General features: G+C 36.6%; 1 protein-coding gene across 4 annotated transcripts; it reads left to right on the forward strand.

The window, feature by feature from the left end:
* The first annotated feature begins 1,122 nt into the window (after positions 1-1,122).
* tpm2 (tropomyosin 2 (beta)) lies at positions 1,123-24,211 on the forward strand. 4 transcript variants are annotated; one of them, XM_060895835.1, is made up of 9 exons: positions 1,123-1,377; positions 3,929-4,054; positions 13,699-13,832; positions 14,102-14,219; positions 15,758-15,828; positions 17,018-17,093; positions 17,874-17,936; positions 18,072-18,141; positions 22,990-24,211. In XM_060895835.1, the coding sequence occupies exons 1-9, from the start codon at positions 1,264-1,266 to the stop codon at positions 23,070-23,072; spliced, it is 855 nt and encodes a 284-aa protein (XP_060751818.1). In that variant the 5' UTR covers positions 1,123-1,263; the 3' UTR covers positions 23,073-24,211. The 4 variants fall into 4 exon arrangements, with proteins under 4 accessions (XP_060751818.1, XP_060751817.1, XP_060751820.1 ...); XM_060895834.1 differs by lacking the exon at positions 17,018-17,093 and adding an exon at positions 17,342-17,417 and having other exon boundaries at positions 1,124-1,377; XM_060895837.1 differs by lacking the exons at positions 1,123-1,377; positions 3,929-4,054 and adding an exon at positions 10,209-10,530.
* Positions 24,212-25,012: the final 801 nt, after the last annotated feature.

A 25,012-nucleotide genomic window follows, 5' to 3' on the forward strand; every position in this document is an offset into this window, starting at 1 on the left:
TTCTTTCAGGAATATATAATTACAGTATATTATAGTTATCTCTCACAGTATGGAATAACTTGTTGATTGATGTGGCCTTTCCTTTAAAAAGAGTCAGGTATAGATTTGAGTTTTCATGATGACTTTTTTCTCTGGTAAGCATGTATTTAATTGCATTTGCATTTAGAAACATAATTAGCTGATCGTTTCTTTTATTATGCAAAACCACTTGCTTTCCTGATCAAATGGATTCTGATTAATCAGCAAGATTTACACTCTCAGGTACTCAGATTATTTCCCTTCAGAAAGATGGGTGAACGGATTGTACTTAAGCCTTAAATGTCTGCTTTAACAGAGTTATTCAAACTTGTTCGAATTGTCAGATTTTGTAATGGTCAGATCTAGCTGTCTCCCACCTCCTCTCTCCCTCTCTCTCCCCTCTACCTCCCTCCAACTCTCTCCCTCCCTCCCTCCACCCCCTCTCTCTACCTCTATCTCTCTCTCCCCTCTCCCTCCCTCCATCTCTCTCCCCGTCTCTCCCTCTCACTCCCTCTCCTCTCCATCTCTCTCTCTCTCTCTCTCTCTCTCTCTCTCTCTCTTCTCTCTCTCTACCTATTTTTCTCTCTCTCTCTGCCCCCCCCTCTCCTTCTCCCTTCTTTCTCCCCATGATCGGGTCCAAGATGCTGATCATTTTAACACCTACTCCACATCCCAGATATTTCAGTAGTGAGGACACTTTAATGTTCACATCCCAAATAATCCCAAATAAAGAAGAGCATACCTAGGGCACGCATATATACATGTACTTATTTTACACCTAAACAAATTGTGCAAGTTTTTTTTTACACTGTAGGTCCAAACTTTTGTAAAATATTGTCAAATTTGTTAAAACAATAAAAAAAGGATAGCTTAGTGTATATAGCCTTTTTCTGCAGCTTTCACAAACTTTTACTACTGTACTAAACACGCACCCTTGGATTCTTCCCGTTCTACCCCACAACTCATCCCTTCTTGTGCTTTCAAAGAGTCTCCCAAAGATGGACAAAATCACTCCGTCCAAATCCAGACATCACTCCTCCTCCACTGAGTGACTCCAGTGAGCTTTCCAAAAAAAGTGCTGTTCTCGTTTTGGACAGGATTCCTGCCCACACCGCCCAATCCGAGACAGCCACTGGACCTTCACTCTGTTGGAGCTCTCGGTGCTGTTCACAACTTCGCATCAGCCCTCTGCGTCTGCTCCCAGCTTTCTCAGCGTGCAGGAGACACTGTCCAAAAGCAGCCACCATGGAGGCCATCAAGAAGAAGATGCAAATGCTGAAGTTGGACAAGGAGAATGCCATAGACCGTGCTGAGCAATCTGAAGTGGACAAAAAAGGAGCAGAGGACAAATGCAAACTGGTATTGGAGTTTGTGTGTGTGTGTGTGTGAGAGAGAGAGAGAGATTGGTTAAGCAGAGAATCCTAATGCTCTCCCCTATCATTTCTGCAGTATTCAAAAATAAATAAACTTTAGTGTTTATTTAGTGTCAATTTAGTGACATTTAGCATCAAACTGAGAAGTTTTATTTGAAATGAACTAATAAAAGTGCATGTGAAAGCTTTCACTGTGTTCAGTCATATAGAATCTGGAGCTATATATTAATATGGCTAAAAAGTACATGTTTTTACCCAAACCGTTTACCCAAAAATTTAAGACTGGACTCTGCAGATGGTTTCTGACGTCATGAGAAATACAGCTATTATTCCTCTTTTTGGACTGTTTTATTTCAGAAGTTCTTCCAACCACAAACGATTAAATAAATACCAGAGACAAATCCAGGTAATTAGACAGCCGTGAAGTAGTCACAAGTGACAGCTCGGTTATTTGACTAAATCTACACTATATCCAGAAACACTTCATCCTGGACTGTGTGTCTGGATATTATGAGTTTATTATAGGCAGCATCAGAGTTTTACTATGAATGAGTCACAAAATGACACGTGTGGAGTGTGACCTTTATGTTCAGGCCAACTTGTGGATAAGTGTTAGGTTTGCAGGATATCTTAGGACATGCATGTCTGGTTACTCACAGTTTATGCATTTCTCAGACACTGCTAAAGCTGCTGTTTCTCCTCCACACTTTTACAAGCTCCATGCTTCATGGGTAGCAAGAATGTTCTTGACTGGTTTGTTTTTCTTACTTGTCTCAGTATAGAATCTTGGTTTCAGATTACTAGCTCCAGATGATGAAGGATTCGTGTCTGACATTTTTTCCCTCCCGTTTATCATTAAGTGGGCATTTCTCTGGTTTTATAGATAGTGTTTATAGATAAACTCATCACTGATGAACTTACTGGCATTTTTGTTATGTGGTTTTGCTGGTCAGTAATGTTATCATGAAATTAACAACTCTTGAATTTGTATCTTTCAATATATTGCTGCTGAGGTACAGGTTGTTTTTTTTTTTTTTTTTGGAATTTGGATGCTCTTCTTTCCTTTTAAGCATGAAGAGCTGTATGGAATACACAGAAGCATGTGTCCTTGAACATTTGCCAGTCCATTAGCCAGTGTGTGTGTGTGTGTGTGTGTGTGTGTGTGTGTGTGTGTGTGTATGTGTGTGTGTATGTGTAATACAATACAATTTTCCAAAATGATCACCATCAAATTCCATCATTTAGGCAGTAGAGTTTGATCAGAAGTTTCTCATCTATAAAACTATCTATCCAGTCTTTTTTCTATGCTACATGTGACAGTGATCTTCTTAATTAGTGTTGCTTCAAAGAAACCACATTCTAACCACAGTCATGAACCAAGCGGTCGCTGCTGATGACATCCTTGTGTCTCTACTCTTTTTTTGTGCATTTCCTGATTATCTTGGAATTATTTCTGTGCACACTGGGGGGTCAAGGCTGTGTATGAGGTCAAATGTTACCCGACCGCAAAGTTCGGCAGCAGCCCCAGCATTTAGATGAAAGATTCCTTGACTACACATGACGTCCCAGTGCAATTCTTCACATAACTGGAGCCTAAAGACATCCCGGTGTGTCTATCACGAGCACATTGTGTTCACACCAGCAGCTCTGTCAGTCATAACAGGCTTTTTATAGTCCTTTTATTTCTGGTTTATGGCCTATTGTGTCTCTTGTTACTGTAGGGACAAGGGCAGCTGCAGGTATCAATTTAAACAGCATTCCAAGTGCTACTTTTCCCAAATTTACTGAATACTTTTAAATAGTTTCAAGCTTAATCAGTGACAGTGAAATTAATTTACATGTTCTTATAATGGGTAACCCACAGGTTCTCTCTCACACATCAAAGCCTTTGGTTTGGGTGCATTAGGAACGCCTGGGCTTGAGATCTCATGAGCTTAGCGGTAAGCTTTAATCATGGCTGCCCATGAACTGTGGTGTATTTTTTAGAACAGGACTTGTGGTTTGTACTACCATATACAGTAACAGACTGTCTCTAAGGACTAAAGAATACAATATACCAAATAGATAGGTATTGCTGTGTTATGGCTGCCTGGCTACTGAATGTTTTATCTAGGTATGTTGAAAGGGGAAAACAAGCCTCACCAGCTGCAGGCCTGATGAAGGCCTTCATCACAAAGGCTGTGTCTACTGTTCCCTTTATAATCCTGTCCTCATGCCATCTTTAGCCTGTCTGCCCTTCAGCACAGCACTACAATGATTTATGCCTCTTGCTTCAAATAAACTAGACTTTATGCAGCCTTTAATTTGCTATATTTTAATGTTTCTGAAAAGAATCCAGTAGTGCCATGTCATTGTTTGTGTGTGTGTGTGTGTGTGTGTGTGTGTGTCAGTGTCAGTGCCATATTTGCAAAGACATTTATGACTGCTAGGTAATATAAACTTTATCACAGGTTTTCCTCATTCACTCACAGTGTTCAGAAACTAATGTGTGTGTGTGTGTGTGTGTGTGTGTGTGTGTGTGTGTGTGTGTGTTTCAGCTAGAAGAGGAGCTCCAGGGTTTGCAAAAGAAACTGAAGGGTGTGGAGGATGAGTTGGATAAATACTCAGAGTCACTGAAGGATGCGCAAGAGAAGCTGGAGCAGGCTGAGAAGAAAGCCACAGACGTAAGTGACACAGAGCCGAGTCTCTGAGTAACACACTTGTACTCTTGTAGGATTAAATCAATTATTTTTAACTAATTTCACAAATGAATTGATTGTAAGCTGAGATAAAAGGCTTTCATGCCATTGAGGGATTTTACCATAGGGTGGCGCTATTTCATCAAAATAATATTTATGTTTTAATTTATTTTATTTTTTTTTCAAATCTGAGGACATGTTTGACTGTATACAAATTATAAATAAGCTGTTCAGAATAAATGACTCCTAAATTGGCAAACATTCTTTTCATCTGATATAGTATAGTCAAATAAATGTTGGCCATGTTTCAAAAACATTATTTTAAACTAAACCATAATTCTGTCCAAATGGTAATACATATACCTGTAACCTATACCTCACCATGTAAATACCATGATACCGTGATGATGGTGCGTTCCCTGTCAGTTACTCTTAGGGTATTCCTTTCTTTCCCATGCCAGAAATCCCTGGTGTGAATGGATAGAAGAGTGTTGTTGACAGACACTAGAGAAAGTGCCAACTGCTCCACACTATCACTTACTACAGACACTCCATAAAGCCAGTCAACACCAGCCATGCGATTTAATCACTCAGACAAGATAGCAAAAGTGGGATCTTTTAGATCTCCAGACTATCTTACATTATTTATATTAGACTTGTATCTCCAGTGCAATAGTATTGGCTGATTCTAGACTGTCTGTACATGACTATCATCAGCTTCTTGTGTCCTCACAGTTGTTCACAGTGACAGCTGTGATAATAATGGATGAAAAGGGGATACTGGGCCAGATGTGTGTTATTTGCTTACTTTTGCATCATCTTGTACACTGTTTAGTGTATAGATACTAGTTACCAGGGTTTGCCAAAGTTCAATAATATAACCTCGGTTATTGATATGCCATAAACCCATTTATTAAAATCTATCATTCTTAATCAAAAGCACAGGGCACATTTGAAGACCATGGATGTCATGGATTTAGTGACATACATCACTTGCCTGGTATATTTTATTAGCTCATGATTTGACTCAAAATGGTCTGACCTAATGCGACAACGTAAGCAGTGTCTGTCAGCATCACCTCCCTTTCCTGCCCATGTTCCATAACACCCTTTCCTTTAAACTCCCTGCCCAATTCCTCTGCTTCTGCCTGACCCCTTTTGTAATATTTAAACAGTTTTAAACAGTTTTCTGCTGTTAATCTCAACAAACACTTGTCATATCAATGTTAGCCAAGCAATATATTTGCCACCCCTTTGTAATGCCATGATAACTGGTGATGGCATGATAACTGCAAAAAACAAGAAAAGAAAAGCATTTATTGAATATTATAGTGAAAAAAAAATCCTAGTGAACAATCTAATATATTGCATTATACAATTATTGTCCAAATATGGTAGTTAACTCTATAAATAATCATACAACACATCCTAATCCTATTATCGTGCCAAATGTACCATAGTAAAAGAATTCATTCTGTTTCTATTGCTGATGCTGGTAACAATGAATACATAAGCAATACTGCTAATCAGTATCAAATAATGTGCATAAAGTTGAACAAGGTTTTATTTAATAGCCTGAGCTTCAGGTTTATATTTGAAACTATTAGTAAAAAAACATTCATTGCTAAATGAGCAAAGGAGTTTTTACTTATTAATACTGTACTACACAGTATATCTGTCATTGGGTGGAGAACTTGTATAGCCTGATATGGAATCAAGGTGAAGTCTTTACACAGAAATATTCAAGTATTTTTCTGGAGCATGATTAATTTTGAAAAGCATGATATGTTACAGTATAAAAATGTAAAAATACGCAGTTTTATTTACAGATCAAATACCAGGATAAAGTTCATAGTCACCTCCATGAGAAATAGAGATCAATAGAAGAAGGAAGAAATTAGTAGTTTATGGTAATAAAATGTTGTACTGTGTCTGCGAGAATGATTGATATCTACCCTGAGTGCCGGTATTGTTACTATATGACCAAAGAAGGTAAAGAATTAAAAGAACGCAGTCATTTGTTTATAGGCCACTGAAGTAATGCGCTACAGTGCTTGTTCACCACTTCATAACTAGTGTGCCTTTCCAGACAGCAGTATGAAAGAGCAATTGGTGAATCAGTTTATAGCCCTGCTGAGTGCATTCATCATGTACAGTCATCTAAGTGTGGTCATCATGTACAAAACGGTTGTGTCAAGCATCAGACAGAGTAGCTCATACAACTGCTCTTGTACTGTATGACTATATGAAACTATAAATAACTATTAAAAGTTTTATTAATTAGTCCAATAGTTGTCTAAATAAAACACTTGGTGTGGCCTGCTATAGGAAAATCATCAATTACGTGGTGTTATGCAACCTGCAAACAGAGTTACTGACACTACCAAAAATGTTATCGTTTTCCACCATACATTTTTTTTTCTCTTTTGAAGTTAATAAGAGAGTTTCTATCAGTAACAGTTTTCAGTATGAACAGTCAGTAAGTTTTCAGTTAGAGCAGACAGTAGTTTTTCAGTAGGAACATTCAGTAAGTTTTCAGTAACAACAGTCAGTAGGTTTTCAGTAAGAAGTCAGTAGTTTTTCACTAACAACAGTCAGTAAGTTTTGAGTAAGAATTCAGTAGTTTTTCACTAACACTCAGTAAGTTTGCAGTAAGAACAATCAGTAATTTTTCAGTAAGAACAGTCTGTAGGATTTCAGTAAGAAGCCAGTAGGTTTTCAGTAAGAGGTCAGTAGTTTTTCAGTAAGAACTGAAAGTAAGTTTTCAGTAAGACCAATCATTAATTTTTCAGTAAGAACAGTCAGTACATTTTCAGTAAGAGCACTCAGTAATTTTTCAGTAAGAACAGTCAGTATGTTTTCAGTAAGAGCAATCATTATTGCATAATGATATATCATTATCATTATTTTTTCTCATTATAGGCACAAAATCTGTGCTTAACAAATTCTCAAATTTTCTTATTTCCATTGATGAATCTCTCATAGCTCCTCATCTCAGGTTAAGAGTCTTGGTGTCATCTTTGATAGTACCCTTTCTTTCACCTCTCATGTAAATAATGTTACTCGGGCTGCATACTTTCACCTTCGAAATATCAATAGGCTTCGCTCCTTTCTCACGATCCAATCAACCACCACTCTTGTTCACAGTCTAGTAACCTCCCGGCTTGACTACTGTAATTCCCTTCTTATTGGGCTTCCTCACAAAACCCTTCATAAGCTGCAACTTGTTCAAAATTCTTCTGCCCGCATTATCACTCGTACTTCCTCTATCCATCATATTACACCTGTTCTGGAACAGCTTCATTGGCTTCCCATTATTTTTCGTATTAAGTATAAAATTCTTCTTCTAACATTTAAAGCTATTCACAATCTTGCACCTTCATATCTTCTTGATCTTCTTCATACTCCAAAACAAACTCGTACTCTTAGATCTTCTTCTTCCACTCATTTCATTGTTCCCTCTGTCCGTCTTGTGACTATGGGGAATAGAGCTTTCAGTTACTCTGCACCTCAGCTCTGGAACTCACTTCCATCTGAACTCCGTAATACTCATCTGTTCAGTTTAGCTTATTCTACACCATAATTTGTACTGCTGGTCTAATTTGTATCGCAATGTAGCTATTCGATTTTGATTGTCTTTGTTGTTTTTTGTACGGTGACCTTGAGTGTTCAGAAAGGCGCCTTTAAATAAAATGTATTATTATTATTATTATTATTTTTTCCAGTAACAACTGTCAGTAAGTTTTCAGTAAGAACACTCAGTACGTTTTCAGTAAGAGCAATCAGTAACTTTTCAGTAAAAGCACTCAGTACATTTTCAGAAAGAAGTCAGTAGTTTTTCAGTAGTAAGCACAGTCAGTAGTTTTTCAGTAAGAAGTCGGTAGTTTTCAGTAAGAAGTCAGTACATTTTCAGTAAGAAGTCAGTAGCTTTTCAGTAAGAAGTCAGTAGTTTTTCAGTAAAAAGTTGGTAGTTTTCTGTAAGAAGTCATTTTCAGTAAGAAGTCAGTTGTTTTTCATTAAGAACAGTCAGTAGTTTTTCAGTAAGAATAGTCAGTACATTTTCAGTAAGAGCAATCATTAATTTTTCAGTAACAACAGTCAGTAATTTTTAAGTAAGAATTGACAGTATGTTTTCAGTAAGAGCAATCAGTAATTTTTCAGTAAAAGCACTCAGTACATTTTCAGTAAGAAGTCAGTAGTTTTTCAGTAAGAATAGTCAGTACATTTTCAGTAAGAACAATCATTAATTTTTCAGTAACAACAGTCAGTAATTTTTAAGTAAGAATTGACAGTATGTTTTCAGTAAGAGCAATCAGTAATTTTTCAGTAAAAGCACTCAGTACATTTTCAGTAAGAAGTCAGTAGTTTTTCAGTAAGAAGTCGGTAGTTTTCAGTAAGAAGTCAGTAGTTTTCAGTAAGAAGTCGGTAGTGTTCAGTAGGAAATCAGTAGTTTTTTAGTAATAAGTCGGTAGTTTTCAGTAAGAAGTCAGTAGTTTTCAGTAAGAAGTCGGTAGTTTTCAGTAGGAAATCAGTAGTTTTTTAGTAATAAGTCGGTAGTTTTCAGTAAGAAGTCAGTAGTTTTCAGTAAGAAGTCGGTAGTGTTCAGTAGGAAATCAGTAGTTTTTTAGTAATAAGTCGGTAGTTTTCAGTAAGAAGTCAGTAGTTTTCAGTAAGAAGTCGGTAGTTTTCAGTAGGAAATCAGTAGTTTTTTAGTAATAAGTCGGTAGTTTTCAGTAAGAAGTCAGTAGTTTTCAGTAAGAAGTCGGTAGTGTTCAGTAGGAAATCAGTAGTTTTTTAGTAATAAGTCGGTAGTTTTCAGTAAGAAGTCAGTAGTTTTCAGTAAGAAGTCGGTAGTTTTCAGTAAAAAGTTGGTAGTTTTCTGTAAGAAGTCATTTTCAGTAAGAAGTCAGTTGTTTTTCATTAAGAACAGTCAGTAGTTTTTCAGTAAGAATAGTCAGTACATTTTCAGTAAGAGCAATCATTAATTTTTCAGTAACAACAGTCAGTAATTTTTAAGTAAGAATTGACAGTATGTTTTCAGTAAGAGCAATCAGTAATTTTTCAGTAAAAGCACTCAGTACATTTTCAGTAAGAAGTCAGTAGTTTTTCAGTAAGAATAGTCAGTACATTTTCAGTAAGAGCAATCATTAATTTTTCAGTAACAACAGTCAGTAATTTTTAAGTAAGAATTGACAGTATGTTTTCAGTAAGAGCAATCAGTAATTTTTCAGTAAAAGCACTCAGTACATTTTCAGTAAGAAGTCAGTAGTTTTTCAGTAAGAAGTCGGTAGTTTTCAGTAAGAAGTCAGTAGTTTTCAGTAAGAAGTCGGTAGTGTTCAGTAGGAAATCAGTAGTTTTTTAGTAATAAGTCGGTAGTTTTCAGTAAGAAGTCAGTAGTTTTCAGTAAGAAGTCGGTAGTTTTCAGTAGGAAATCAGTAGTTTTTTAGTAATAAGTCGGTAGTTTTCAGTAAGAAGTCAGTAGTTTTCAGTAAGAAGTCGGTAGTGTTCAGTAGGAAATCAGTAGTTTTTTAGTAATAAGTCGGTAGTTTTCAGTAAGAAGTCAGTAGTTTTCAGTAAGAAGTCGGTAGTTTTCAGTAGGAAATCAGTAGTTTTTTAGTAATAAGTCGGTAGTTTTCAGTAAGAAGTCAGTAGTTTTCAGTAAGAAGTCGGTAGTGTTCAGTAGGAAATCAGTAGTTTTTTAGTAATAAGTCGGTAGTTTTCAGTAAGAAGTCAGTAGTTTTCAGTAAGAAGTCGGTAGTTTTCAGTAGGAAATCAGTAGTTTTTTAGTAATAAGTCGGTAGTTTTCAGTAAGAAGTCAGTAGTTTTCAGTAAGAAGTCAGTAGCTTTCAGTAAGAAGTCGGTAGTTTTCAGAAAGAAGTCGGTAGCTTTCAGTAAGAAGTCAGTAGTAGTAGAACAGTCAGTAAGGTTATTATTATATTTAGAGTGCTCATGCAGTCCAGCCTGTATAATGTATTAGCTAGCATTAGCCACGTTAGCATGTAACATGAACCGTTACTTTTAGAGGAAAAAAAAACGACACTTTAATGCGGGAGCGCCCAGACGGCGTCACGTCTGATAACCTAGGGGGCGGAGCCTCGGTGACGCAGCCGAGTGTGTAACTTTTACAAAGGCAGTTTTCTCTTTGTGCACAACACGGTACAACACAGCTCTCCTCTTTCACAAGAGCTCTGGGGCAAATAAACTCTCTCATGAAGAAGAAAATCTAGCAGGTTTAGCAGTTTCAGGGTCCGGAGGTGGCCCAAGGCTTCCTGTCTCTCTGTGTGCACTACAAAGTGTCTGTAGATTCGTGGTGACAAACAAACAAAACATTAGTCGGAATGTCATCCATCGAAGCTGTGAAAAGAAAGATCCAGACTCTGCAGCAGCAGGCGGACGACGCAGAGGACCGAGCCGAGGCGCTACAGAGAGAGGTGGACTCAGAGAGACATGCCAGAGAGAGGGTAAGACTTTAAAAACACAACTGGACCCAACATACAGACGTGTTGTGTTGCGCGTTTGTGCTTATTTTGTATTATCTCGTATTATCTCGTCTTTGTAATAGAGAGCAGATACAGTTACATTGTTGCTATAGAGACCGGTTATATGGCCTTAGAGCAACATGAGACTGCGTGTCATTCATAAACTAAACCAAACTGACAATAGGGGAAATCATAATAATAAAAAAAAAAATACTGGATTTATATTAAACTAGTGAGATATAAAAATATATATTGGGTTGAATAAGTTACTGGTGACCAACCTAAAAAAAAAAGTAATCAACTTTTTTCAAAAATGAATTTTAGCCATTAAGCTAATGTTTATAAAGGTTTTATTATTTATATTTTTATATTTATAACTTTGTATTTTAATTTGGAAAAAAGTTGTGGTACAAATTGAAAAAAAAAAAACTATTTTTCCTTATTATTAGACTGTTGTTTTTTGGTTTTGTTTTTAACCTTAATTATCACATAGATATGAAAAACATAGGTGTTTATTTGCTAGTGTATATTTTAGAATTGATCTCAAAATATTTAAACTACTTGGATCTGCTTTTTGAAGAAGTGAATGCTATGGTTTTAATGGTTACACAAATGCATGCAAGTTTTGTCTTTTTTTTTTTTTTTTTTAACCACAAGCCTATCTCTTTAGCTGCGCTACAGACTTTTAGCTGTAGATTGTTTGGCCAACCTGCTCCCACTTCCTGTGTCTCCTCCCCATCTTCATCTCCATTGGCTTGGCTCAACCTGGCCTCAATCCCAGAGAGCACAAGGTTAATCATTTCCTGTGCTCTTCGTTGCATGTGAGCAAAAAAGACCTTGGGAATGTCCAAACGTTTCATATATCACATAACTAGTGCTTGACTTTTCCCGTGGAGAGATTTCAGATTTTTCACTGTAAAAACGGAAAGGGTGAAAGAAATAAACTATTAGTAATGCGTTAAAGATCATATGGAGAACAAATGGGAGCAGGAACATTTCTTCAGGTCACCTCATAAGTTAAAAGTGAATAGAGTCTGAATAAAGTGTGAAATAATAAAGGAACTAAGACGTGCAGACACTTGATCAAACAAAGCTGGTCATACTTTGGATCCTTAAGAGGTCTTGGCATTGTTGGTTTTTCAAACCATTTGGCCTTCAGCAGTTAAATTGACGAAGAGAGTTGCAATGATTAAGAATTATTCGTTTTAGCCGTAAGGAATATTTTGGATGCCATTTGCGGCATTCCACAGCTGCCCTGCTGAAGCACACTGGAATTGGTTCAGACTGGGAGGATTTGACAAAGCGGGGGCCTGATTATAGCTGTCGTCTGCTGAGGAGTGAGAGAAGAACACTAGCTCTTTTGTGCTCAGTTTGGCTCAGTGGGAAACATGGAATGGTGGAATGTGAAAGCCAAAGTCTAATCATCTCAGTAATCAGCATCTCCTGGTGGACCTGTAGCTTCATCTCTCCATACTTGGAGCAATGAGAGTTTTGCAACGGTGTGTAGAAGTGTAGTAATACATATCAACATGATCTTTGCATAAGATGGGTGTTTTGGACCTTGGTTTGTACACAGATATGTGGTATATCTTTTATCTATTCATTGTCAGTAGATTGATTAAATGTGTAAACAAGTTCCATGTCTAATCAAAAACAAAATGATGTAACTAGCTATTATTTTTTATTTGGAGACTATTAATAGAGCATGCTTACAGATGAACAATTGAGGCTGGGATATACATTAGGCCTTCCCTTTGAAGGACAAACAATACTCTTTACAGTTATTGAAGAAGAAAGAATTTCTATTTTATGTGGCTTACAAGGATGCATTGCAAGGGATTCACTTGATCTGTGGTTTCTATGCTATTGAGAAACTGGCATTAATACAAGCATTACAGACTTTACTATAAACTGGCTTCACTTTTCAGAGGACATATGAATTCAGTAATTGGAAGAGTTATTGAGCAGATATTGGATAATTGTGTGAACGAACGAACAGCATTTATGCTGATATCCGCCTGTCAAATTCAGTTATTTTCTTTTTCATCTAACTTTCAAGTTATCATCGTATGTATTTGTGTTTGATAAAGAAGTAGTCGATCAAATTGTTACATCAGTCATCACCACAACCTTATTACAAAGTGGTGCTGATGATGTGGAATAAAGAACATAGCGATGTCTTTTATTCAATTTAATAACTTCATTTATTAACAATAAAATGTTTTGTTGCTGAAGTAAATTCTAAACACTTGGTGTGTGCTTTTACAGGAAAATATTTAACAATGGGATTGCTTAATGATCCCAACACGAAGCGGCATTAATAATAACCCAGAGTCGACTAACTTTTGAAAAACTAACAGTTTTTTATTTTTTAAAGAATGACATTTTATGAGATGAAAGAATGAAGTTTCTTCAATCAAAACTATTGTGAAGATTTTCACTTATGTCTCTCTTCTAGCAGATCAAGTGATTGTGCATGACATTTCTATATTCTTTATTACCCTGATGTTAGGTTTTATGTAACCTGAAAACAATTTATTGCAGCAAAATATATACCCAAATCATGACTTTAGTATTTGAATCCTCACACTTGGAACTGCTACCTGAGTATTTATTAATTTATTCAAATGCGTCTCATGCCTGACAAAGCAGTGCCACCTTCAGAGTTTGTAGCTTTTCCCTTCACTTCCTGCTGTGGTTTATCATGTCTCATTTTTTTGCTCCTAAACTGTAAATCTGCTTTATAGAGTTAGCAGGCTGATGAGTAGCTAGCTGGTTTAAACGGTCTAGGGGTAAATGAACTTTACCTTGTGATTCTTATCGGAAAAGCATCCAGAAGAAAATTATTCTTAATGTCCTATGAGAGGAAGTCTACGCATATACAACCCAAGAGCTGCTGGTTCCCATGGTATATGTCTAATAAATTATGTATTGGTTGCTTTAATAATGTCCCAAAGGGTTACTGAGTTCAGAGGGTAAACATTTTAGGAAAACTACTACATGCTTCATAGTGATTCATAATGGTGGGTCCAGCTGCGCAGCCAGTGCAAAGTTTAATGGATATAGACAGTAATATGTGTAATAGAAAAATCTTTGTGTTCTGTTGTGTTTTAATAAGTGAGTTTGATCTTTGCTGTGTTGTCCGCATAGGCAGAGGCTGAGGTGGCCTCCTTGAACAGACGTATCCAGCTGGTTGAGGAGGAGTTGGACAGGGCTCAGGAGAGACTGGCCACCGCACTGCAGAAACTCGAGGAGGCAGAAAAAGCTGCAGATGAGAGCGAGAGGTGATTTATTTGCATTCTGGAAAATCCAAGGGCCTCAACTCAGTGCTTGTAAAAAGCTTGTAAAAAGTTAGACAAGTCTGTGAGTGTTTGGCCAGTTTACCTGGACGTTCTACATTTGGACGTCTTCTGTAATCACGGATTTTTGACTTGTGTAATAATTGTATGATTCAATTGTAATGGAAGGTGTGATGAAACCACTTCAACCGGGTTGGAAACTAAAGAACTAACTGAAACATTTTGTAATTTTGTTTTGTTTCTTTGGTCCACAGAGGAATGAAGGTCATTGAGAACAGAGCAACAAAAGATGAGGAGAAAATGGAGCTTCAGGAGATGCAGCTGAAGGAGGCCAAACATATTGCTGAGGAGGCTGACCGCAAATATGAAGAGGTGTGTAACTTAGGAAGTTTAAATTTCTGTGCCTGGGAGGTCACTTTCAGTTACGTTATATTACATTACATTATCTACCTTTTTAAATATAGAAACATAAGTATTTTTTGTATGTTACTCATTTCTAACTATTCATAGGCATATGTGAGTTTTATATACTTCCCTCATTTCTAGTTTCCTTACTGTTTTTTTTTCCAGTGCACTATACACACTGTCCCAGGGGCTGAGCTGTGTTTTTTCCGTTAGTCAGTAGAGTGCAAATGATTGCTCTCTCCACCACCAGGTCCAACTGATTATTGTTGGTTCCAGACAGACAAGCACAAGCACAGTTAACCAAATGTCCAGCAATAATGAGCAACATCATTACTGTACAGTGATCTCTCATTCTCATCAACTCTCTGCCGTAACTTTCATTCATACTCACTTGTGTGAGTTTCCACTGGTTCTTGTTTGGACTTAATCTTGTTTTTGGATATACAGTGGAAAACATTTAGAATGTAAATAGCCTGCACTTCATGTAGCCCAACATAGATACCATATTTCCATTTTGGCCTCTCAAAGCTTTGCAATTTAGCTATTAGCTTTTTCCTCCATTGTGGATCAATTACCTTCTCGCCAGGAATTCCTTTCACATCTTTTATTTTTTTTGTATTTCACTGTTTTTATTTTGATAGAACACACAAAAATACATCACAACAGAAGGAGAGAAAACCTTTTTAAACTAGTACCCTCCCAAACCCACCCCCCGTCCTCGCACCCCAGGACCCATGTAAATACAAAAGTAAAACAATATAAGCTCCTTTCACATCTTTTAGTACATTCTCACTGTCTGATCAGTTTAACCTGTTGGCACAAGTGCTATTGTGTACTGTGACTGCTTCTGTGTCTTCTTGCTGTTGTCCTAGTTCTAATGAAATGGTTTTGCTGTGATGCTTGAAGTATGGAAGCATCTGAGGACTTTTTAAACACTTTGTAGTATTTAGCTACTAATTAAACCTCTTATGAAGCAATCCTTCTGTATAGCACTACAGGATTGAGTCTCATGTTGTGTTTAAAATGCAGACTGGTTAGTTTTTTGGATTTTCTACACAACTGATCAGTGGATTGTTGTTTTAAGACCATCAGCACTACATTTAATGCATGTGGAAGAGCCATTTAGTATATAGAGACTTCACTAAGCTCAGTGTTCATGCTTGTTATCAATTTCAAGAGCAGATTTGCATGTGACATGACTCTTGGTTCACTGAAGAGTCAACACTGCATTAACCTTTGGAATACTGACCGTCAGATTTACTGCTTGTAGGGCAATTTTACATGCTTACTGCTCAAATGCTGGAATCCTAACGCTTTGTTAATGGTTTGATGACAAAGTCAAGAACCCTTATAGATATGGTGCTGTCATTTAATTGTCCTCACTATATTGCTTATCTACAGTTCCTATTTCTCTATCCCACAACGTATTAACCAGGAAGCAGGACTTGTCACTGTATTACTTGTATTACTTCGGTATTAACTGGTTGTTTGTTATTTACCTGCAGGTGGCCCGGAAACTGGTCATACTTGAGGGTGACCTTGAGCGCTCTGAAGAGCGTGCTGAGGTGGCTGAGGCGTGAGTATTATTTACAATCAACAGAGCGCATTTATGTCGTTTAGCTGCTACGTGTATTATCACAAGTTACATTTTTGCTTTGTTGTCTTAATATTACACAATAATATGCATTCTATGTATCATTCATACAGTCGACATTTTATTAATTGTTTAATGTACATATTTGTCTGTATTAAACGTATAGCATGTTCACTTTTATGGTTATATGTTGCATGACAATTGATGCAATATGCTGCATGTTTGTGGTGATTGAAAGACTTTCCAAAGCAACAAGCAGCATAAAAATATCATATTTCATGTTGTGAATGACCTAATTATGACTCTATGATCCTTTCCAAGAATTTGCATCAAGGTACAGTTGTCAGATCTCAAGCCACGCCCACATTGTATGTTTACATTTACATTGTAGGTCAAGCTGGAATATGGAGAGTTATTTAGTTAAACCTATTACTACATGACATAATAAGACAGTTTTGGAAATCAAGAAACGTTTCAAGTATAAGATGGATTACACCAGAAGGGAGAATAATACTTTCCCAGCAGTCATAATAGAATCTTTAAGGATGTTTTTCTCATGTTTCACATTTTAAGATGATAGAACTTCACTCATGACTGAAATACATGCAAAGGAGAAACATAATTCAAGCCAACACATTTTGGTTTCGAGGACCAATATTAAATTTCTTAAAAACGTACACCATGTGAAATATTTTCATGCACCAAATTGATTTTTAGCTTTTTGTCGCTTCTCAGATTACTGCATATTAAGTAGCTGTCTACAGAAATGTCTGTGGATCCACCACTAGATCAATGCTGGTGAGCTTTCTAAAGTTCTGACAGTTTGACTTAGATTGTGGCAGATTCAACATAACAGTGGTTTGGACAGAAGTAACTAGATGGTAACGGAAAAAAGGCTGGGCTTGAGATCGGTCAGTTGGATCGAATTAGTATGACTGTCTTATTTGTGTACCAGCTGCCTGTGATCTTTCATTCACTTCACTCTATATGTAGAAAAACAATGAGTGAGAAAGAAAGAACAGCTCTGGGGTTCACTAACCACAGCGAGGATCTTGGGTCCTCTCTCTTCCTTTGTTTCCTAAATGCATGCTCCAATGCACCCCACCCTGGGACACACCATGTTTGTGGCTCCCTCCTCTCCCTCATTCCCTGCTCTTGTGGACTAACCCAGTCGAGTCAGACAACTGGAGGAGGAGCTTAGACTCATGGATCAGAATTTGAAGTCCATGATGTGCGGGGAGGAAGAGGTACAGCAGTGACTGTTGCTAAATCACCTTAATATTAATGCTGGCTTTTTCTTTCCTCCTTTCTTGCTGGAACTCACTAACCTTAGCTAAAGATTGATCAGAAACAGCTCTTCTCCAGGTTGGGGTCTCCTTAGCCCAGACTTAAGCTTTTTTCCCATCTCCTTAAAATGCTCTTTCTTTCTCTTTTCCTTTCTCTCTCCTTTTTTTCCCCCCTCTACTTTTTATCCACCACAACTTCTATGGCACAGCAAATCTGGTGACCTTGAGGAAGAGTTGAAAAATGTCACCAACAACTTGAAGTCTTTGGAGGCCCAGGCAGAGAAGGTAGGCGAAGCAGCATCAGCTGGGGGCTGTGTTACTGTGAAAAGCCAACAGAGCCTCACAATTACAGTGCTGAGCTCAAGCTCATGGGTTTTGGGGTAACTATAGAGACGGTTACTGAAGCACTAAGTGGGACTTTACGAAACCAAAAGACTTGCTTAATAGGACCTGTAAAAAATAAATCTTATTTGCTTCACAGGGTTTGAAGTGTAGTAGTAGACTATTTAAATTATTTGCTCAAGTTATTGATGGCTAATAGATTGTTTTATTTTTCTCAGAAGAATTCTTCTTTGCTTCCTAGTGCCACACTACTGTATTAGTAACTAAATTTATATCTCTCCTGGTTAACTGTCCTGCATTTTCTCTGTCTTGCTACAAACCATGAATAATCTTATTAGTTTTAAGCTTTAAGTAATGCTGATCTTTATATTAATGTTTCCACTATTTTTTAATATTTAGTACTCGACAAAAGAAGACAAATATGAAGAGGAAATTAAAGTGCTTACTGAAAAGCTAAAAGAGGTGAGCAGCCTCTTAAGGCTTTCATGCTAGAATAATATAAAGTACTTATCTTATACTGGTTAATGTTTTTTTTTTTTTTTTTTTTTTTTTTAATTTTTGGTGAAGTTCGAAAATGATTTTTAATTCTGTTCCTAGGCTGAGACCCGTGCAGAGTTTGCAGAGAGGTCTGTGGCTAAGCTCGAGAAGACCATCGATGATTTGGAAGGTACAGTAGCAAGTTATCAATATACAGGGTTGTTTTTAATTAATCACCAGCTCCTGGTCATTAACTGCATGTGTTGCACTCATGTGGATTATTTTCACAAAGTTGTGTTTTTATCGTATGCTTGTATTCTCTTGGAAGTGTTCAACCATTATACAGAAGCATGCGAGTACAAATCTCTACCATGCCACAGACAAGTGTGGCCAGGGATTGAGTTACTCTTTTCAGTGTCAATCAGAGAAACTTTAGCCTATCGTGGGATCTGTAAGCGCATATATGTGGAAGAGGGTAGAGCAGCATTATGGAACTATATTGATGGTTTTCGAGCTTATACACGATGCAGTTCACTGTGTTGTGACCTGCCAAAGCCAAAAGGATTAAAAGTGTGTATTAATTAGCACTCAAGAGTTGGTGGATGAAAATTGATCATGATAATCAACTTTTTAATCATTTTTTTACATATTTACAAGGGATTAATAGAAATAAATCATCATTTTTTATAAACTGGGGCTGTAAACTTTATAAACTATAATTTGCTTAGTGTCTCTAGTCTCATAGAAAAATGTTATTCCATCACTCTCAATAAGAACGAAAGTTATGGTCTGCTGTGGTTAAGAACTAACCTGTTTCATGGGAAATGAAGCACGAACAGGATGTAGTTGATGTCGAATTGACAATCGCCAATATTAATATTAACAAATTGCTGATATGAAGGTTGTTAGCGCAGTTAGATGACATGATAAATATTTAAACTGCATGATAAATATTTGTTTAAACTAGTGTGCTTTACATATTCATATTCGTTTTTATGATCTGTCAGAATGGTTGATCGAGACACTTTTCAGCTTGAGCTATATGTGTATTATTTGTAGATGACTCGAGTTGACTCGACCGCATATCATTAACATAATAAGGTGGAAGTTGCATGCAGCTGTTTTTCAACAAATGTGTATAATCAGCTTGGACTGTTATAGTGCATGACCATTCTGAGTCAGAATGGAAGTTTTATTCTGCACATAAGCTGTACTACCACATCGTTATGATGTCCACCACGGTTCATGATTTAAAGCAGTGGTCTTCAATCTTATCAGCAAAATTCCCAATCGGCTGTCAGCTTTATTCCGGCCATATAGGAGACAAATCCAATAGCCGATTGAAGACAAAGATCAAGAAATCATATGTGTGTCCTGCTTAGAATAAATAGGATAAAAACCCTGCAGCCACTCTGGCAGATAAGATTGAGAACCCTTGGTTTAAGATATGAGACACATCAGGTTCAGTGCATTTTGTCAGTTTAGTGGATTTTGTAACCAGCAGAACTGTTTCTTTTTTTCTGGCCCATCTCTTCTTTCCCCTTACTGTTTGTTTCTGTCTGTCTCTCTGTGTCTGGTCTTTTACTTCCTTTGCTTTGTGTGTGTGTGTGAAATGCAGACGAGGTGTACGCTCAGAAGCTGAAGGGTAAAGCCCTCAGTGAGGAGCTGGATCTGGCTCTCAACGACATGACAACGCTTTAAATGCACTGTCTCACCCTTTCTCCACTTGTGCCTTTTCCATCGTCCCTGTTTCTTCAGTTCTTCTTCCTTGGTGCCTGTCCCAACTGGGGTTCACTTTTTGTTATCCTTGCTTGTTTTTAATTCCCTCCATTCCACTATTTAATTCAGATCCCAGTCTCAATCATAAAGTCAGTTTTCAGATAATGCTGCATACCCCAGGGAGCCAGTCTGGGTCCTACCTATTTTTCTCGACTATTTTTCAAGGTAGCAGCACTGTGTTCTGTTTCATTACCTTTTTGTTTTCTCTTCTTGAGCTTCTCCAGTTTGTCAGTGTTTACACATCTGTTTCATTGTTCTGATGGAACTTGTTCAGTATTTGTTCTCTGTGTTTCTGTAGTGCTTTATTTTTTCCCTCTGTAATAAAAAGCAAAAACCTTTTGCGTTTTTTCTCCTCTTTATTTTTCCTCTCAAACACTATTATTGCAATTTTACTTGTTCATCGCCAGTGTGTTTATTGTGTTGGATGGAAATTAGAGTTTCACTGCCAAGAGTAGTATATCTTTGTTACCTTTGTGTTTTTGTCTAAGTTCACGAGAGACCAGCCAAATGTCTGTTAGTAATTTTGAGATGCACTTAGTTAGGAAGAGAGAAAAAAGGACAATGATACATGGAGAATTCTAAATGAATTAACATTATTTTTCTTCCACATTTCATGTTAATTTGATTTCTATACCAAATCCACAAAACAGCAGACTTTCTAAATTCCTTAAAATTGTTTTTCAAAAAAAGGAAGAAAAAGAAACATCCTATGATTTTTACCCTGTGGCTGTAGAATAAAGTGTTAACAGTTGCTATATATATATATATATATATATATATATATATATATATATATATATATATATATATATATATATATTGCAACTGTTAACACTTTAAAAAAAAAAAATATATATATATTTTTTTTTTTTTTTTTTTTTACAGAAGCAGCTGTATATATGGAAAGGGATCATTTTTCCCCAGATTTGATCTTTTTGACTGCACTAATCCCCCCTCTCTACTTTACTGTCATTTATCTTTCTCTCTTTCCTCTCTCCTGTGTCCTGTCGGCTTTTTCCTCTGTACCTGGCTCTCTGCGATGCTGTGGATACAGATCACTTACATAACTGTGGAGAAAAACTGCACTAATGAGCTGAGTGTAGTTCTTAATGAGCTCAGCAGCTGAGCCTCTCCACATGAAATTCTCCTTATGTTCAAAATTATTCACCATCATATTTTGGACCTTAAAATTTGATGACTTCAGAGGTAAAAGTGTGAACTCTATAAAACATTTTTTTTGTCAGACAGGAGACTGCAGGGTGCTTTGTTAATGAATTGTGTCATTTGGACCATAAGCTAAAATCTTTTGTACGTCATTCTAGAGATACTATGTGGTCTTCCATAGTGCTGACCATGTAGATTGTTCTTCATTTTGTTTTTTATTATGTATTGCTGACATGTAACCCAACAGTTAAATAAAATAAAAATGAAAGACAACAGAACATGCTATTATAGGAAAATAATCAATAATGGGGTGTTGTGATGTGACCTAGGCAAAATGTGGTTACTTACACTATGCCTGAAGTTGATTATTTTCCAAATACAGCACAACCAGCAGTGTTTTATTCCTCGTAAACATCAATTGACAATAATTACTAATAAATAATAATAAAAAAAATAAATAAATGTGATTTATTAATAAATTGCACTGCAATAATGTCATGCCAACTATAGTTACATTTTATGCCATGGAACATAGACAAATCAAGATGGTTCCTGTTATCAATTATAGCAGTGATAAACAGTCGTTCTTGCAACAGCATTTTCGTCCAAGTTTATAAGACAAAAAAAAGCATCTTATGTTGAGAAAATCACACTAAGAATTCCTGAGATTCCTTCCATACGTTTCAAGCAAGAATGTTAATCTCCAAAAAAAAACAATTTGAGGTTTTTCATTGTTGAATAATTCCACATTTTTAATTTGTTTGTTATTAGGCTTATATTATGTGGACCATCTACCAAGTTCCAGTAAATGAGCTGTTATTATAGAAACAGATCATTAATATAAAAAAGTGACCATCATGTCAGTGCTCCTTGCCAAACGAAATGGATTCTCCACAATTCATGGTATTATTATTTTATTATTACTTTCAATCAAAGGAGCATCATCTCTTTCAAGACTACAGTGACAAACATCATTGGTATTGTTTTAACCTCAAAGGAAATATTTGTCCATACTTTTTTTCCCTTTGACTTTGAAATCTAGACTTCTGTTTATTAGTGTGGGTGACTGGAGCGTGGGAAATTAGTTTATATGCTTCCATCCTTCCCTTTGTGAGATTTCTAATGCTTATGTGAACTGAACGAATGTTTATATACAAAGACATGTTCTTTTTGTCAGGCTGTAAATTCTCATGGTTTTTAAAAAAAATAAAAAAATAAATTTAAGAATAGTTTCAATTTTGCTTAAATTTAATCCAGTGTTCATGAGCTCATATTCCACTGTGACCACTGAGTTATGTCTTTATTCATCTACAATTTCTGTAACTGTTATGTTCCACTGTAGTTAGTTCTCTGCACAGGAACTTCAGACATTTTGACAGCTGGAATCTGATTACAAACTGACTTGATGAAGCTTATGTCTGTTAGCTGTAGCACGTAGCTGTCAGTCACAGATTGAGGATATCTCATTTAACTAGGAAGGCTTTACACATCTGTAGGCAAACTACCTGGTTTTACTTTTGTGTTTGTTAAACCGACTTACCTTAAATTAAAAATAGCATTCTGACAGCTTTTCTCAGGCCAACACACATATGTGAGATTATATTTTGATCAGAAGGAGCATTATTGAAACATTTTTATTTTGTACTGTTAATCATGCCTAAACATTTTTGGCTTATCGCCCCGGTGTGTTGGAGGCGCTGAGCCGAAACAGCCGCTGTCTTCTGAGACTGCTCTTTTGTGCTGTGAAACCCAAACCTCACCTGACATTTCACTCACACAACACACACTACCCAGTCTCTGTGCTGAAAGAGGCCTCAGTCTCAACTCCAAGATACTCAGGAACTTGCTTCTTGCTTACGATTTTCTATACCAAATCAAACACAGTCACGTACTTTAACTGTGTACTGTAGTAAAGTACTACACTTGATATAAAAATAATGAGTGTCCCTTTTTTTTTAAATCCTTGGTGTAACTGGACTTGGTATTGCTAGTGTAGCGACTGCATTTTTTGTGCTGTATTGTTAATGTTGCTCATTTGTAGCTTAACTTTCTTGATTTCTCACTTTGTTATTTTTTTGTTTCCCTCTGCCACCAGAGAAACTAGCCCAGGCTAAAGAGGAGAACTTAGGCATACACCAAGTGCTGGACCAGACTCTAATGGAGCTGAACAATTTATAAAGCACAAAATCTGCATCACAACAAGAGTCTTACATGGCATAGAGCTTTCCAATGGAGCCCCATGCAGCAAACCTGTTCACTCGTGTCTCTCACAGGGCTAAGGTCCAAGTAGCTTTAGTTAGATAGCACCTGATGCCCTGAAATTTCACTCTGCCATTTTATACATGTAGATAGACTCTCTGTGGTATATCTCTCGAAGACACAGGCCCAGTTGATCAAGTTATTCAGTAGTTATAGAATAAGTAGTATGTCCATCGAATGTAGTGGTATGAACTGACAACATGTGGCTTTGGAGTAGTTCTGATACATAAGACCAAAGTTAGTTATCCGTCTAATTACTAGTAAGTCTTTGTTCTAACCAAGTAGCAGCTTGTTCATTCATTAACAGAGAAGCTTTAACTACTCCACTGCCTCCTCCCCTGTGCTTTAGTCATTCCAGTGCTTTTACTTGACCAAAATATATCCAAAGTAACAGAGGGACTCATTGCTTTTTATTATGGGACAATTGGTTTCTTAGTTTGTTGTTAATGTAACATTAATATGGACTGATTCCATGTGTGTAAACAAAGCACAGAAATACAAGTAATAAATATTAACCGATCATCATTTTAATTAGTGCTTCTCTTCGTGAATAATCCACCTGCAGATATTTCTGACAGCTCATGAGTCCATGTCTCTTTTTCTGTTCTACTAGACATCTATAGAAGTCTAGCTTTAGTACTTCTGGTCAAGAAATTTGTGTATTTTGTAGTTACTACATTGTGACAGGAGGATGTACATGTTTACAGATGTGACATCAGTCTACTCATATATACACCAAAAATCACCTTCATGGCCAAAGTATCGATGCTGATTAAATCATTATCAATTTACTCTTCTTCTAATTTCTGATTTCTGAATGTGGATCAGTTTGTAACATCTAAAGTACGTCCTATGTGGTGTTTCCCTTAAAATTCTAACCATGGTGTATTACAACTGGTGCACATGCCACTGAATTTTTTTTTAGTTGTGGCCTTTTAGAATCATTGATGGGAATGTGATTGTCTTGATCAGTTAAAGTTAAAGATCATTTTTAAAGCATTACCTAACTATGCAATTGTAAGCTCTTTGTTAAAGAAGATTAAAATGTTGAATACAAATGCTCTTTCTGTGCCTTTACTTTTTTACTTTCTGTGCACTACTTGCATAAATTCATTCACTTTAGTATTCTTATTTTGCAATCTTATTTTATAAGTATGCATACTAACATTTTTAGCATGCATACTTAAGTTTTTTAAATGAGTATTTTTAGTGTTCGTGGTCTTGTTAGTTTTCTGTTCTTGTAGTTATACTTGACATTTTCTCAGTCCCTGAAGCTCTGTCCACAGCTCACCAGAGAATTTGGTGATATGTCAAGTTACCTTAAGAACATTCTCTTTAAATCAGAATAGTTACAGGAGGACAATAAACGTAAACCCTAAACACAACCGTTAGCAAAGTGAGTGTGAGTTGTCATAAGAGATTGGTGTTTTAAAATTTCCAGAAGATTTTCAGCATAGTGCTGAGATTCTTAAACAAAAAAAAAAACAGGTTTGCTAGGTTGCTAGGGCCAGTGACACTCCCAAATAAGGACTGTAGGCAAAATAATTATAAATATTCAAACATGAGTAACAACCAGAGACTGGACAGCGGAATAGACAACCTCTTTTATAAACACAGGTTTTGCATTTTGCACTCTGGGTTCTTAAGACTATAGGGACAGGGATAAGATGCATGTCTCCATTTCTGTGACAGGTTTTTCTCAACTAATCTCCTTTCATCTGGCAACACAGAACTTGATCCTAACTCCGTTCACCCTACCATATAACATGTAAACACAGATCTAGCAGAAATATATCTTTAGTATGGCAAACTCAAGACTGCAGGGTTTTACACGTTTGTTTTTAAATGTGCATGAATGT

The sequence above is a fragment of the Tachysurus vachellii genome, chromosome 20, assembly GCF_030014155.1.
Source record: "Tachysurus vachellii isolate PV-2020 chromosome 20, HZAU_Pvac_v1, whole genome shotgun sequence".
NCBI classification, from domain to species: Eukaryota; Metazoa; Chordata; class Actinopteri; order Siluriformes; family Bagridae; genus Tachysurus; species Tachysurus vachellii.